The following is a 17,121-nucleotide window of genomic DNA, read 5'->3' as shown; positions in this document are numbered from 1 at the left end:
TCACTACAAGTCTCTACGTAAATGACATGTCAACATTTCAGTCAATAACCCCCTCACTACAAGTCTCTACGTAAATAACTCAATAACCCCCTCACTACAAGTCTCTACGTAAATGACATGTCAACATTTCAGTCAATAACCCCCTCACTACAAGTCTCTACATAAATGACACGTCAACATTTCAGTCAATAACCCTCTCACTACAAGTCTCTACGTAAATGACATGTCAACATTTCAGTCAATAACCCTCTCACTACAAGTCTACATAAATGACACGTCAACATTTCAGTCAATAAATCCCTCACTACAAGTCTCTACGTAAATGACACGTCAACATTTCAGTCAATAACCCCCTCACTACAAGTCTCTACATAAATAACATGTCAACATTTCAGTCAATAACCCCTCACTACAGTCTCTACATAAATGACACGTCAACATTTCAGTCAATAAATCCCTCACTACAAGTCTCTACATAAATGACACGTCAACATTTCAGTCAATAACCCCCTCACTACAAGTCTCTACATAAATGACACGTCAACATTTCAGTCAATAACCCTCTCACTACAAGTCTCTACGTAAATGACACGTCAACATTTCAGTCAATAACCCCCTCACTACAAGTCTCTACGTAAATGACACGTCAACATTTCAGTCAATAACCCCCTCACTACAAGTCTCTATGTAAATGACATCAACATTTCAGTCAATAACCCTCTCACTACAAGTCTCTACGTAAATGACATCAACATTTCAGTCAATAACCCTCTCACTACAAGTCTCTACGTAAATGACATGTCAACATTTCAGTCAATAACCCCCTCACTACAAGTCTCTACGTAAATGACATCAACATTTCAGTCAATAACTTCCTCACTACAAGTCTCTGTGTAAATGACATCAACATTTCAGTCAATAACCCTCTCACTACAAGTCTCTACGTAAATGACATGTCAACATTTCAGTCAATAACCCCCTCACTACACGTCTCTATGTAAATGACGTCAACATTTCAGTCAATAAATCCCATGATTACCTCTACGTTGATGTTAGTAATGTAAAAGTCTTGAGCAAGGCACTTAATTCTAATTGCTCAAGTCTACCAAGCTGTATAAATAGGTACATAATATATGAAGGTATTTAGTCTAGATTTACACTAGATCCATGCATGTAACACCAAATGAACTATGGAAATAATTATAAGTTACCAAGCGGTCTGTCAAGAGTTTTGTACAATATAAACATACAACTATTACACCTTGAAATAATGTAGAATCTTTTAACAATCATGTTATACAGCACATATAAATGGCAAGAAATCACAGTGGTAAATGTACATGTTAATTTGTTAATTATAAAATAGGAAAAGTTCTGTACAAATTGGTGATCAATTTATTTCATCGGGAAAGTGTTATTATGAATTAGAAAAATAATAGGAACAGTTCTGTACAAATTAGAAAAGGATTCATTTAGTTGGGAAAGTTCTGTACAAATTAGAGATGGATTCATTTAATTGGGAAAGTTCTTTATGAAGTAGAAAAAGATTAATTTAATCAGGAAAGTTCTGTAAGATGGATTGATTCAATGGGGCAAGTTCTTTATGAATTAAAGATGGATTCATTTAATCGGGAAAAATCTGTATGAATTAGACCAGAACAATCCTGACAGTATAGTGAATATGACTTAGTCTTTCCTGAATATGTCTTTCGGACAAAGTTTTGGAGGAATGTTTGTGAATACTAATTAATAGTCAGAAACATTTATATGTAACCAGACCATCACAGAGTGAGATACATTGTGTACACGTCCCATTTTACCTGTCTAGGTACACGTCCCATTTTACCTGTCCAGGTATACATCCAATTTTACCTGTCTAGGTATATGTCCCATTTTACCTGTCCAGGTATACGTCCCATTTTACATTTGTAGGTCCCATTTTACCTGTCTAGGTACATGTCCAATGTTACCTGTCAAGGTATACGTCCCATTTTACCTGTCTAGGTATACGTCCCATTTTACCTGTCTAGGTATACATCCCATTTTACCTGTCTAGGTATACATCCCATTTTACCTGTCCAGGTATACGTCCCATTTTACCTGTCTAGGTACACGTCCCATTTTACCTGTCCAGGTATACATCCAATTTTACCTGTCCAGGTATACGTCCCATATAACCTTTCTAGGTATACGTCCCATTTTACCTGTCTAGGTATACGTCCCATTTTACCTGTCCAGGTATACATCCAATTTTACCTGTCCAGGTATACGTCCCATTTTACCTGTCTAGGTACACGTCCCATTTTACCTGTCCATGTATATGTCCCATTTTACCTGTCTAGGTATATGTCCCATTTTACCTGTCTAGGTACACGTCCCATTTTACCTGTCCATGTATACTTCCCATTTTACCTGTCTAGGTATACATCCCATTTTACCTGTCAAGGTATACATCCAATTTTACCTGTCTAGGTAAATGTCCCATTTTACCTGTCTAGGTATACGTTCCATTTTACCTGTCTAGGTAAACTTCCTATTTTACCTGTCACAGTATACGTCCCATTTTACCTGTCTAGGTATGTATGTCCCAATTTACCTGTCTAGGTACTCAATGCATGTCCTTTTCCATCTATCTGAATTTTAATCAGGTCCATGACTGAGGATTTTTTGCTTTGGTTCTAAAAATGCAGGATACCAAAATGTAAGTTTGGCACATCTCATAAATGGACAGATATACTGTGTAATGATCTTAATTAACAAAATAATATTTCCTGTCAAAATATTTTTAGATATTGTTTGGTTAAAAAAGGCTTAAATGAATTAGAAGTGAGATAACTCTGTGTTTCTGCAATAAAAATAAAGTGAGAGTACAATATGTCACAAAGGAACGCTCTTGTTGTCATGTCAGTTGGAAGGACAAAATTGACTCTGGTTAACATTACCCACACACAACAAACTAAAACATGAACTCATTGGAATTGTTTTTGGAACTCTCGAGCCCAACAGTATTCGCTTTGAAAGACTGATTCATTGAGAATGGAAGATAAGTGATTATCAAACCTATTTAGTTATTATGTAAATTGTAATTCACACCAGATATGGCAGATAAGGAGAAAGGCACCGTTATACAGAAAGATAGACACATTAAAGGCTGAATTCTATAAAACACACCAATACAGCCGCTCTCTTCTTCATTAAAAATTCTTAGAGAATCTATATTTCTCTCATAAATTACAAGAATTTGGTCCAATATGGATTTGATTCAGACTAATAAAACATGATATCTACAATGATACAACAGTGCAGACAAAGAAATTATCAAAATCTCACGGCACAAAATCTGAATAATTTCAAACATTGTAAAAATCAAAGAAAAAAAACATTGGCCATCCACCTGTTATCAAGAACTGAACATGAAATATTGTTTACAAAATAAAACACATGGAGTAGAGTCCATTTTACACTTGAATTGACCCTGGTAAAAATACAAAAAACAATGTACCAGTCACTTGGCTAGGGAGAAATTTTCTATAACTCAATCAGTAGAATGTCCCCAGTTACCCTGGTAACATATTAACTACGTCCTACTCGGCTAGGGAGAATTTCTCTATAACTCGATCAGTAGAGTGTCGGAGTTACCCTGGCAACATATTAACTACGTCCTACTCGGCTAGGGAGAATTTCTCTATAACTCGATCAGTAGAGTGTCGGAGTTACCCTGGCAACATATTAACTACGTCCTACTCGGCTAGGGAGAATTTCTCTATAACTCGATCAGTAGAGTGTCGGAGTTACCCTGGCAACATATTAACTACGTCCTACTCGGCTAGGGAGAATTTCTCTATAACTCGATCAGTAGAGTGTCGGAGTTACCCTGGCAACATATTAACTACGTCCTACTCGGCTAGGGAGAATTTCTCTATAACTCGATCAGTAGAGTGTCGGAGTTACCCTGGCAACATATTAACTACGTCCTACTCGGCTAGGGAGAATTTCTCTATACCTCGATCAGTAGAGTGTCGGAGTTACCCTGGTAACATATTAACTACGTCCTACTCGGCTAGGGAGAATTTCTCTATAACTCGATCAGTAGAGTGTCGGAGTTACCCTGGTAACATATTAACTACGTCCTACTCGGCTAGGGAGAATTTCTCTATACCTCGATCAGTAGAGTGTCGGAGTTACCCTGGTAACATATTAACTACGTCCTACTCGGCTAGGGAGAATTTCTCTATACCTCGATCAGTAGAGTGTCGGAGTTACCCTGGTAACATATTAACTACGTCCTACTCGGCTAGGGAGAATTTCTCTATAACTCGATCAGTAGAGTGTCGGAGTTACCCTGGTAACATATTAACTACGTCCTACTCGGCTAGGGAGAATTTCTCTATAACTCGATCAGTAGAGTGTCGGAGTTACCCTGGTAACATATTAACTACGTCCTACTCGGCTAGGGAGAATTTCTCTATAACTCGATCAGTAGAGTGTCGGAGTTACCCTGGTAACATATTAACTACGTCCTACTTGGCTAGGGAGAATTTCTCTAATGGATTGGTAGAGCTTCCAAGTAGTATTCAAGATCAAGACTTGAGCTGACTTTGAAATGAAGGTTATTTAAAATTTGAACAATCCATGCTGTTTATCACCTGATTAATAGATTAACGAGATCCATTAATATCATTCTGATAAATAAACAATTAACAGTCCAACCATATTCTCTGTAGCTTCTCTATATCTGTATATATGGCAGTTAAGTAAAATGATCCTTACAAATAAAATATGAGTTATTATATCTTCAGTACTAAATCAGTGACCCTATCTCCTGACCTTTGATCCTCAATAAGTCACTGTATTGTATTTTTGCATTTTTACCGGTTTACATATTAATTTTAGCATGTTACGCTAATTAAAAATTTGAGATAGAGTAATTCCTGTGACATATATCAATCATTGATGTTCTTGAAATTTGATTATATGATAAAATCTGATGTGCTGAAATTTTTATATCATACTAAAATTGGACAATTTTCTGAAGTCTGATTATACATTAAAATTTGAAATTTACTGAAATAAGCATATCTACAATATGTCACCAAGGTGAAATTGTGAGACTTGATAAACTTTATACAAAGTCTGATAAAGTCTTGAATAGCCAGACAAAAACTTCAACAGACAACACTGTAGCTATCCTGCAGGAATATAAAGGTCAGAGCCCTTCAAAGGTCAAAAATGTTTTATATTGGTCAATAAACAAAACGACCTTGTTATCAACCTCAAAGTACATCAGTCACACCAACATGACCTTGTTATCAACCTCAAAGTACAACAGTATCATCAACATGACCTTGTTATCAACCTCAAAGTACAACAGTATCATCAACATGACCTTGTTATCAACCTCAAAGTACATCAGTCACATCAACATGACCTTGTTATCAACCTCAAAGTACAACAGTATCATCAACATGACCTTGTTATCAACCTCAAAGTACAACAGTATCATCAACATGACCTTGTTATCAACCTCAAAGTACAACAGTATCATCAACATGACCTTGTTATCAACCTCAAAGTACAACAGTATCATCAACATGACCTTGTTATCAACCTCAAAGTACATCAGTATCATCAACATGACCTTGTTATCAACCTCAAAGTACAACAGTATCATCAACATGACCTTGTTATCAACCTCAAAGTACAACAGTATCATCAACATGTTCCTTTTTGTATGACACTCTATGCTTTTGATGACTAATCAAGCTTACTAAAATTGATTTTTACTTTTTGTAAATTCTGATCAAAGAAAATGAATAAGAAGTTGTGATTCGTGCATTTTTCAAGATTTGAGCAGGTTACGAGTCTCACCATACCAAGATGACCAAAAAGTCATTTGACTTAATGACTCTGACGAGTCGACAACAATGTGATATACCAACAGTAAATGGTTACATTTGATCTCCTTACGAGAGACTGTTTTAATTTTACATAAAATATAGCATTTACAATAATAATTTAACATTATATTGACACTCTTTACTGTAAGTTGTCAACTCTTAAAATTTCTCCATCCCTGTGTCTCTATTCCTCCTTAGGCTTTTCCACAGTGGAATCTTTTCTGAAAAAAAATAAAACAAAAACAAACTTTTAAACAAAGACCCTTATCAATATAAATAATAATTACAAACATTTTATAAATTATCACATCAATACAAAACATATTCTGTAATTATCAGAATGCCTGCATGGCTGGAAAATGTCATATTGTCATACTGGAGGATAGAATTGATGTGACACAAGAAACTTACTTCTCCGACAAATGTCCATTTGACGACGACTTGTTTCTGACAAACATTGATCTTATAATGAAATGTAGGAGCGGCCAGCCAAGGAAAAACACATGACCAATAAAATACAGCTGACTGTAAACCTGAAAGTAAAACAGGACAGGTTACAGCGAGATTGACGATCAGTAAAACTACCACAGTTACAGCAAGATTGAGGGTCGGTAAAACTACCACAGTTACAGCGAGATTGAGGGTCGGTAAAACTTCATGTTACATCGAGATTGACGATCAGTAAAACTACCAGTTATAGCAAGATTGAGGGTCAGTAAAACTACCAGTTACAGCGAGATTGACGATCAGTAAAACTACCACAGTTACAGCGAGATTGAGGGTCAGTGAAACTACCAGTTACAGCGAGATTGAGGGTCAGTGAAACTACCACAGTTACAGCGAGATTGAGGGTCAGTGAAACTACCAGTTACAGCGAGATTGAGGGTCAGTGAAACTACCAGTTACAGCGAGATTGAGGTCAGTTAATGAGCAGTTACAGCGATATTGAGGATCAGTCAAACTACCACAGTTACAGGGATATTAAGGGCCAGTATCAAAATACAGCTGGCTGTAAACCTGCAGATAAAACAGGACTGATTACAGCAAGGTCGCGAAGATCAGTAAAATATCAGAGTTACAGGAATATCAAGGGTCAGTAAAACTACCATACAATAGTTACAGCGAAATTGAGGGTCAGTATTAAAATACAGCTGACTGTAAACCTGTAAGTAAAACAGGACAGGTTACAGTAAGATCAAGGATCAGTAAAACTACCACAGTTACAGCGAGATTGAGGATCAGTAAAACTACCACAGTTACAGCGAGATTGAGGGTCGGTAAAACTACCACAGTTACAGCGAGATTGAGGGTCGGTAAAACTACCAGTTACAGCGAGATTGAGGATCTGTAAAACTACCAGTTACAGCGAGATTGAGGATCAGTAAAACTACCAGTTACAGCGAGATTGAGGATCAGTAAAACTACCAGTTACAGCGAGATTGAGGGTCGGTAAAACTACCACAGTTACAGCGAGATTGAGGGTCGGTAAAACTACCACAGTTACAGCGAGATTGAGGGTCGGTAAAACTACCAGTTACAGCGAGACTGAGGATCAGTAAAACTACCAGTTACAGCGAGATTGAGGATCAGTAAAACTACCAGTTACAGCGAGATTGAGGATCAGTAAAACTACCAGTTACAGCGAGATTGAGGGTCGGTAAAACTACCACAGTTACAGCGAGATTGAGGGTCAGTAAAACTACCAGTTACAGCGAGATTGAGGATCAGTAAAACTACCAGTTACAGCGAGATTGAGGGTCAGTAAAACTACCAGTTACAGCGAGATTGAGGATCAGTAAAACTACCAGTTACAGCGAGATTGAGGATCAGTAAAACTACCAGTTACAGCGAGATTGAGGATCAGTAAAACTACCAGTTACAGCGAGATTGAGGGTCAGTAAAACTACCACGTTACAGCGAGATTGAGGATCGGTAAAACTATCAGTTACAGTGAGATTGAGGGTCAGTAAACTAACACAGTTACAGCGAGATTGAGGGTCAGTAAAACTATCAGTTACAGCGAGATTGAGGGTCAGTAAACTAACACAGTTACAGCGAGATTGAGGGTAAATAAAACTACCACAGTAACAACAAGATAATGGATCAGTAAAACAATCAGTTACAGCGAGATTGAGGGTCAGTAAAACTATCAGTTACAGCGAGATTGACAATCAGTAAAACTATCAGTTACAGCGAGATTGAGGGTCAGTAAAACTACCAGTTACAGCGGGATTGAGGGTCAGTAAAACTACCAGTTACAGCGAGATTGAGGGTCAGTAAAACTACCAGTTACAGCGAGATTGACGATCAGTAAAACTAGCAGTTACAGCAAGATTGAGGGTCAGTAAAACTACCAGTTACAGCGAGATTGAGGGTCAGTAAAAATACCAGTTACAGCGAGATTGAGGGTCAGTAAAAATACCAGTTACAGCGAGATTGACGATCAGTAAAACTACCAGTTACAGCGAGACTGAGGGTCAGTAAAACTACAACAGTTACAGCGAGATTGAGGTTCAGTAAAACTACCACATTTACAGAGGGATTGAGGGTCAGTAAAACTTCAACAGTTACAGCGAGATCGCGAAGATCAGTAAAATATCAGTTACAGCGAGATTGAGGGTCAGTAAAACTACCAGTTACAGCGAGATTGAGGATCAGTAAAACTACCAGTTACAGCAAGATTGATGGTCAGTTAAACCACCACAGTTACATCGATATTGAGGGTCAGTAAAACTACCACAGCAAAAAATTAATTACTACATTGAAACCTGTCTTCACCGACACTGTATGGCACTGTCTCAGTGTCGGATATTACATTGGGTCGGTATATAAAGTCAGTTTCAGCAATATATGACAGTGGAGCAGTTTGCCTTTCTCTGGCTAAAATTATTGGTCGGATGACACAGCCAGGATGTTCTTTAAGTCAGAGGTCAGTAAAGTCAGGTTTCACTGTCCGTATTTGAAATTAATTACTCTTCAAAATTTTTAATTTATCATTAAAAAAATAACTCATTTAAAACTTCAATGAAAATGATTACTCATAAAAAATTGTTCATTTATTTTCTTGTTTTTTTTGCATCTGTCAAATCATTAATTTTGTCATTTAATCTCTATGTAATTAAACCACTTACTTTTGTATAATCATTGAAATTTAAAAGTACAAAACTAAGCAGGGCATATCCCATACAGAATGTTGTGATGAGCTTTTTGAGTATATACAGCACAGGTTGTAATATAGGTGAGCTGTTAAACTTCTCCAGCGCTGGAATCCTCGGTGTTAACGCCATCACCTGAAATATAGAATATCATTTGAAAGTTTTACGATAAAAAATATGCAATATAAGATATTATTTTAAAGTTTAACAATAAAAATATGAAATATAAGATATTATTTCAATGTTTAAGATAAAAAATTTATGAGAAATTTCTGTTAAATTTACACACCATTAACACTTGTATTCGACCTGCCAACTGTGCTGAATTTCATGGGGTAGATAGAATGAACATGATAACATTTTCAAGTCTAAGTACATTGATAGATATCCTAACTCTTAATAATCTTGTGTTTAAAACTACCCTGGTATATATACCTGAAACTCTTCTTTTTTGTCTAAATTAATTGTATCACATTTTCCTTGATTAATTATATATTCATTAAATTTATACCAAGAAGCAAGCTGGGTATTGCTAAAGCAAAACATGTCCCCTACTGGCCCCAGTAATACACGTCCCCTACTGGCCCCAGTAATACACGTCCCCTACTGGCCCCAGTAATACACGTCCCCTACTGGCCCCAGTAATACACGTCCCCTACTGGCCCCAGTAATACACGTCCCCTACTGGCCCCAGTAATGCACGTCCCCTACTGGCCCCAGTAATGCACGTCCCCTACTGGCCCCAGTAATGCACGTCCCCTACTGGCCCCAGTAATGCACGTCCCCTACTGGCCCCAGTAATGCACGTCCCCTACTGGCCCCAGTAATGCACGTCCCCTACTGGCCCCAGTAATGCACGTCCCCTACTGGCCCCAGTAATGCACGTCCCCTACTGGCCCCAGTAATGCACGTCCCCTACTGGCCCCAGTAATGCACGTCCCCTACTGGCCCCAGTAATACACGTCCCCTACTGGCCCCAGTAATACTCGTCCCCTACTGGCCCCAGTAATACACGTCCCCAGTAATACAGGTCCCCTATTGGCCCCAGTAATACACGTCCCCTACTGGCCCCGTCCCCTACTGGCCCCAGTAATACATGTCCCCTACTGGCCCCAGTGATACACGTCCCCTACTGGCCCCAGTGATACACGTCCCCTACTGGCCCCAGTGATACACGTACCCTACTGGCCCCAGTAATACACGTCCCCTACTGGCCCCAGTAATACACGTCCCCTACTGGCCCCAGTAATACATGTCACCTACTGGCCCCAGTAATACATGTCCCCTACTGGCCCCAGTAATACACGTCCCCTACTAGCCCCACTAAAAATAGTCACAGTGACCTTGACCCAAAAATTCCCGAAACTCAAACTGGATCTGTAACTACTCATACTGAAGTTATATACCAACTTCACCAACATACCTTGAAGAATGGCTGAGAGTGGGCGGACTGACCGACTGACGGATGGGGAGGAAACCTATAGCCCCCTCCTCCCCTTTTTCACCAGCTGGGCATTAATAATGAAGTTCACTAATAATAACTAAATCAAGGGGATCAATTGAGACACCCCTCTCCACATAGAATACAGGAGCGAATTAGTATTACCTGGTTTTCACAATTCATCATTATAACCCCCCTCCCTCCCCACATAGAATACAGGACAGACATATTACCTGGTTTTCACAATTCATCATTATAAACTCTAATGCGAAGTTCATATAATATCCTGATCTCGTCCCATGCCACATGGCCAGGTAAAACAGGGTGACGGCCTGTGACAGAAATTTGTTTCCCAGGAACCGTAGTCTTTTAAAAACATATCTGAAATAAAAAAGAAATAAAATAGAACATCTAAGACAAAATCTTTTATTCCCAGCACAGAAATAACATTGTTATAATCTGTAGTAATGGGAAATGTAGGTCACAGCGACCTACTTTTGGTATATGACATCAAACTGTCAGGTAGATCTGCAGGTAGTAAAATTCACAATTTCGATGAAACACCTTTTTCTATCAATGGAGAATATTTGATCCTCGGAGGATTCAAAGGCGTTAAGAAAAGAGACCAAGTAATATTCAATCTCTGTTCCTAGGTGTGTGTCCAGGGGTTTTGTTCCTAGGTGTGTGTCCAGGGGTTTTGTTCCTAGGTGTGTGTCCAGGGGTTTTGTTCCTAGGTGTGTGTCCAGGGGCTTTGTTCCTAGGTGTGTGTGGGGTTTTGTTCCTAGGTGTGTGTGGGGTTTTAAATTTTCAAACTATCACACTGCTAATTATACAAGCAGATGTGGGAACTGGAACCAAATATATGTTACTAGATCAAGATTCATTAAACCAGACAAAAGCCGATCAGATACGATACAAGCTATTTCATGCCATTTCAATTTACCTTTGACCTATATATATGACCTACATTGCCATCCACCAGTTTTTCATTGTAGCTGACAATATTACCACCATTCACTGGCATTTCAACTGACCTATGACCTATATATATGACCTACATTGCCATCCACCAGTTTTTTTTTGTAGCTGACCATGGGTTTGTGTTGTAGCTGACCGTGACCAATATTACCCTTCACTGGCATTTTTTTTTTACCTCTGACCTATATATATGACCTACTTTGCCATCCACTGGTTTGTGTTTTAGCTGACCATGACCAATATTACCATTCACTGGTATTTCAAATGACCTTTATATATGACCTACTTTGCCATCTACTGGTTTGTCGTAGTAGACCATGACCAATATTGGCATTTTTCCTGACCTATGACCTATATATATCACCTACTTTGCCATCCACTGGTTTGTGTTGTAGTTGAAGGACTGTATATAGTCTCGGAGTCGATAACCTTCCTCCAGCTTCCGGAGTTGTACATTACACACACCATTCCACTCAATGTTACCATTGATGTCCTTTCCGTTGTAGGACACGCCCACCAATATACACGTTCCCTCCTAAAAATATAACGTTCAAATTATAGGACACGCCCACCAATATACACGTTCCCTCCTAAAAATATAACGTTCAAATTATAGGACACGCCCACCAATATACACGTTCCCTCCTAAAAATATAACGTTCAAATTAAAGGACACGCCCACCAATATACACCTTCCCTCCTAAAAATATAACGTTCAAATTATAGGACACGCCCACCAATATACACGTTCCCTCCTAAAAATATAACGTTCAAATTATCGGACACGCCCACCAATATACACGTTCCCTCCTATAAATATAATGTTCAAATTATCGGACACGCCCACCAATATACACATTCCCTCCTAAAAATATAATGTTCAAATTATAGGACACGCCCACCAATATACACCTTCCCTCCTAAAAATATAATGTTCAAATTATAGGACACGCCCATCAATATACACATTCCCTCCTAAAAATATAACGTTCAAATTATAGGACACGCCCACCAATATACACATTCCCTCCTAAAAATATAATGTTCAAATTATAGGACACGCCGACCAATATACACATTCCCTCCTATAAATATAATGTTCAAATTATAGGACACATCCACAAATATACACGTTCCCTCTTTAAAATATAATAATCAAATTATAGGACACGCCCATCAATATACATGTTCCCTCCTAAAAATATAATGTTCAAATTATAGGACACACCGACCAATATACACGTTCCCTCCTAAAAATATACAGACAGGACCCAAGGCATTACATATATTTAAATTACAACCATTAATATATGAACACTGATGTTTATTTTCAAATATGCCAAATTTCTTAGATTCTACATAATTTCTAATTCTAAAACACTTACCAAAATGGTTTAGAAATACGCCCTCCCCGGAGTAGGATATATATAATCTTTTAAACTAGGGAAAGGGGCTTAACTCAGGATGACTATCGTACTTTAACACTAGAGATGTGGGCTTATTTGAGGATAAAGATTAAAAGATGTGTTTACATGGTTATAAGAATGCTTGACCAGTAGATCTACTGGAGGCAAAAAAGGCTTGACCAGTAGATCTACTGGAGGCCAAGAAGGCTTGACCAGTAGATCTACTGGAGGCCAAGAAGGCTTGACCAGCAGATCGGCTGGAGGCCAAGAAGGCTTGACCAGTAGATCACCTGGAGGCCGAGATGGCTTGACCAGTAGATCAACTGGAGGCCAAGAAGGCTTGACCAGTGTATCGACTGGAGGGCAAAAGGGCTTGACCAGTAGATCTACTGGAGGCCAAGAAGGCTTGACCAGTAGATCACCTGGAAGCCGAGAAGGCTTGACCAGAGGATCGACTGGAGGCCAAGAATGCTTGACCAGTAGATCACCTGGAGGCCGAGAAGGCTTGACCAGTAGATCTACTGGAGGACAAGAAGGCTTGACCAGTAGATCTACTGGAGGCCAAGAAGGCTTGACCAGTAGATCACCTGGAGGCCGAGAAGGCTTGACCAGTAGATCTACTGGAGGACAAGAAGGCTTGACCAGTAGATCGGCTGGAGTGTAAACAGTGTATACTTACGGCGATGAGCCAGCTTCCGATGTATTTGTTGAGGATAACTCTACCCCACAGTGTTATATAGAAAAACTTTGATACCCAACTTAAATCCTGAAAGGGAAACAAAACATTTTCCAAATCAAATTGTCTGGTACAACATCTGGACATTTTGTAGAATTTTGTAAAACACTAGTTTAAAATACCGTATTTATTCTAATAAATGCCCCCACCCTAATAAACGCCCCCCACCATTTTTTTGGAAAGAAAAATTCCTCAATTCGAGAAAAAGAACTTACCGTGGCACAGTTATATATCTATCCACATGTGTCCAGAGGTAATTATTTAAAGGATATCCAACATAAAACTAACACAAACCACAAAACAAAGTTTGTCACTTAGTTTTACAATGTTTTGGATACATATACACATATTTCATGGTGTGAAATGGGTACATACAACAGATCTCACAACTTACTGACTCTGAAGTTTTGATCTCCATTAAACGCCCCCCCCCCCCTTGGAAAAATTTCACGCCCCTGGGGCGTTTATTAGAATAAATACGGTACTCTTAGTGACCTTGCAATTTCATAATAGTCAAGACTGATAAAAACTGAAAAACACAACAAAATGATAAATTATTTCTATACACTGGTAATGTATAGAGATCTTACCTGGAATGAATCGTCTCTGTAGGACTCCGTAGAAAAGACGAGTCCTCCTATATGGTAGGAGGCAATGTACACGATGCCCAGACCTAGTCTCTTAAGTCCCGGTATAACACTGAAAATATACAAAACATTATTATTGTACCTGGCCGGAGGGTCATCACGACCATATTTTATTATTGTACCTGGCCGGAGGGTCATCAAGACCATATTTTATCATTGTAACTGGCCGGAGGGTCATCAAGACCATATTTTATTATTGTACCTGGCCGGAGGGTCATCAAGACCATATTTTATTATTGAACCTGGCCGGAGGGTCATCAAGACCATATTTTATTATTGTAACTGGCCGGAGGGTCATCAAGACCATATTTTATTATTGTACCTGGCCGGAGGGTCCTCAAGACCATATTTTATTATTGTACCTGGCCGGAGGGTCATCAAGACCATATTTTATTATTGAACCTGGCCGGAGGGTCATCACGACCATATTTTTGTACCTGCGGAGGGTCATCATTATACTTTATTATTGTACCTGGCCGGAGGGTCATCACGACTATATTTTATTATTGTACCTGGCCGGAGGGTCCTCAAGACCATATTTTATTATTGTACCTGGCCGGAGGGTCCTCAAGACCATATTTTATTATTGTACCTGGCCGGAGGGTCATCACGACTATATCATTATACCAGGCCAGAGGGTCATTATACCTGGCCGGTGGGTCATTATACCTGGCTGGAGGGTCATTATACCTGGCCGGTGGGTCATTATACCTGGCCGGAGGGTCATCACGACTATATCTTGTCATTATACCTGGCCGGAGGGTCCTTAAGACTATATTTTATTATTATACCTGGCCGGAGGGTCATAAAAACCATATTTTAATATTTTATTGTAGGGTCATCACGACTATATCTTGTCATAATACCTGGCCGGAGGGTCCTTAAGACTATATTTTATTATTATACCTGGCCGGAGGGTCATTATACCTGGCCGGAGGGTCATCACAACTATATCATTATACCTGGCCGGAGGGTCATTATACATGGCCAGAGGGTCATTATATCTGGTTGGAGGGTAATTATACCTAGCCAGAGGGTCATTATACCTGGCTGGAGGGTCATTATACCTGGCCAGAGGGTCATTATACCTGGCCAGAGGGTAATTATACCTAGCCAGAGGGTCATTATACCTGGCTGGAGGGTCATTATACCTGGCCAGAGGGTCATTATACCTGGCCAGAGGGTCATTATACCTGGCCGGAGGGTCATTATACATGGCTAGAGGGTAATTATACCTAGCCAGAGGGTCATTATACCTGGCCAGAGGGTCATTATACCTGGCCGGTGGGTCATTATACCTGGCCAGAGGGTCATTATACCTGGCCGGAGGGTCATCACGACTATATCATTATACCTGGCCGGAGGGTCCTTCGAGGGCTTTTCTTGGAGAGTTCCACTTGTAAATGACAGGTAACGCTTCATACTAAACTGTAAACATTAACAAATACAAACTGTAAACATTTTTCCATTTCACTATATCGATGTAAAGTCTGGTAATACTTGTTGAAAGTCAATTTCATTCTATTCTCAGTCATTGAAAATATTAAAATTATCTTAATATTTAATATAAGTACACAAAAGTTAAGACACTTGTTATTCAATGAAAAATTTCCAGCTATGACAACTATGAAATTTAACTCCACAAAATCAGTAAATTGTAGAGTAGTTTAACTTAAAGTTGTAACACATTAATCACCAACATTCAGAAGTAAGGACGATTTGACCGTTCCTTCTGATGTCATCATTACACGATTGACAGTAGTTTTTACCTTCTGATGTCATCATTACAGGTGTGACAGTAGTTTTTACCTTCTGATGTCATCATTACACGTGTGACAGTAGTTTTTACCTTCTGATGTCATCGTTACAGGTGTGACAGTAGTTTTTACCTTCTGATGTCATCATTACAGGTGTGACAGTAGTTTTTACCTTCTGATGTCATCATTACAGGTGTGACAGTAGTTTTTACCTTCTGATGTCATCATTACAGGTGTGACAGTAGTTTTTACCTTCTGATGTCATCATTACAGGTGTGACAGTAGTTTTTATGTTCTGATGTCATCATTACAGGTGTGACAGTAGTTTTTACCTTCTGATGTCATCGTTACAGGTGTGACAGTAGTTTTTACCTTCTCGATTCACGTTACACGTTTTTTGACCGTAGTTTTTACCTTCTGATGTCATTGCGTGTACAGGTTGTGGTGACAGTAGTTTTTACCCTTTGATGTCATCATTCAGAGTCTGTTGACAGTAGTTTTTACCTTCTGCTATCATCATTTACAGGTGTGACAGTAAGTTTTTACCTTTCTGAGTCATCATTACAGGTTGTGACAGTAGTTTTTACCTTCTGATGTCCTCATTACACGTTTGACAGTAGTCTTTTTACCTTCTGATGTCATCGTTACAGGTGTGACAGTAGTTTTGACCTTCTGATGTCATCATTTACAGGGTGTGACAGTAGTTTTTACCCTTCTGATGTCATTCATTACAAGTTTGACAGTTTTTTACCTTCTGATGTTCATCAGTTACAGGTGTGACAGTAGTTTTTACCTTCTGATGTCATCATTACAGGTGTGACAGTAGTTTTTACCTTCTGATGTCATCATTACAGGTGTGACAGTAGTTTTTACCTTCTGATGTCATCATTACAGGTGTGACAGTAGTTTTTACCTTCTGATGTCATCGTTACAGGTGTGACAGTAGTTTTTACCTTCTGATGTCATCAGTTACACGGTGTGACAGTAGTTTTTACCTTCTGATGTCATCGTTACAGGTGTGACAGTAGTTTTTACCTTCTGATGTCATCATTACAGGTGTGACAGTAGTTTTTACCTTCTGATATCATCATTACAGGTGTGACA

At 39.0% G+C, this 17,121-nt stretch overlaps 1 protein-coding gene across 3 annotated transcripts in view; it reads right to left on the bottom strand.

Annotated features, from left to right (window-relative positions):
* Positions 1–26: 26 nt before the first annotated feature.
* The window catches only part of LOC117345135 (lysophospholipid acyltransferase 5-like), a 54,567-nt gene continuing 37,472 nt past the window's right edge, over positions 27–17,121 (bottom strand). The window contains exons 6-14 of one of the 3 annotated variants that reach the window (XR_004536353.1): positions 15,615–15,688; positions 14,204–14,312; positions 13,557–13,643; positions 11,840–12,006; positions 10,727–10,874; positions 9,029–9,187; positions 6,309–6,430; positions 2,101–6,118; positions 27–1,820 (exon numbers count right to left, since the gene is read on the bottom strand). Coding sequence is in view for 1 of the 3 variants with exons in the window: in XM_033908120.1 (XP_033764011.1) it covers positions 6,082–6,118; positions 6,309–6,430; positions 9,029–9,187; positions 10,727–10,874; positions 11,840–12,006; positions 13,557–13,643; positions 14,204–14,312; positions 15,615–15,688 (903 nt within the window). In the remaining 2 variants the exon portion in view is untranslated. Of the gene's footprint in view, positions 6,119–6,308; positions 6,431–9,028; positions 9,188–10,726; positions 10,875–11,839; positions 12,007–13,556; positions 13,644–14,203; positions 14,313–15,614; positions 15,689–17,121 lie in introns of all 3 variants that reach the window. The other 2 variants (XR_004536352.1, XM_033908120.1) reach the window with 2 other exon arrangements.

Source organism: Pecten maximus, chromosome 16 (genome assembly GCF_902652985.1).
Source record: "Pecten maximus chromosome 16, xPecMax1.1, whole genome shotgun sequence".
NCBI classification, from domain to species: Eukaryota; Metazoa; Mollusca; class Bivalvia; order Pectinida; family Pectinidae; genus Pecten; species Pecten maximus.
Note: the sequence above shows the minus strand (reverse complement) of the source record. Positions and strands in the feature narration are given on the sequence as shown.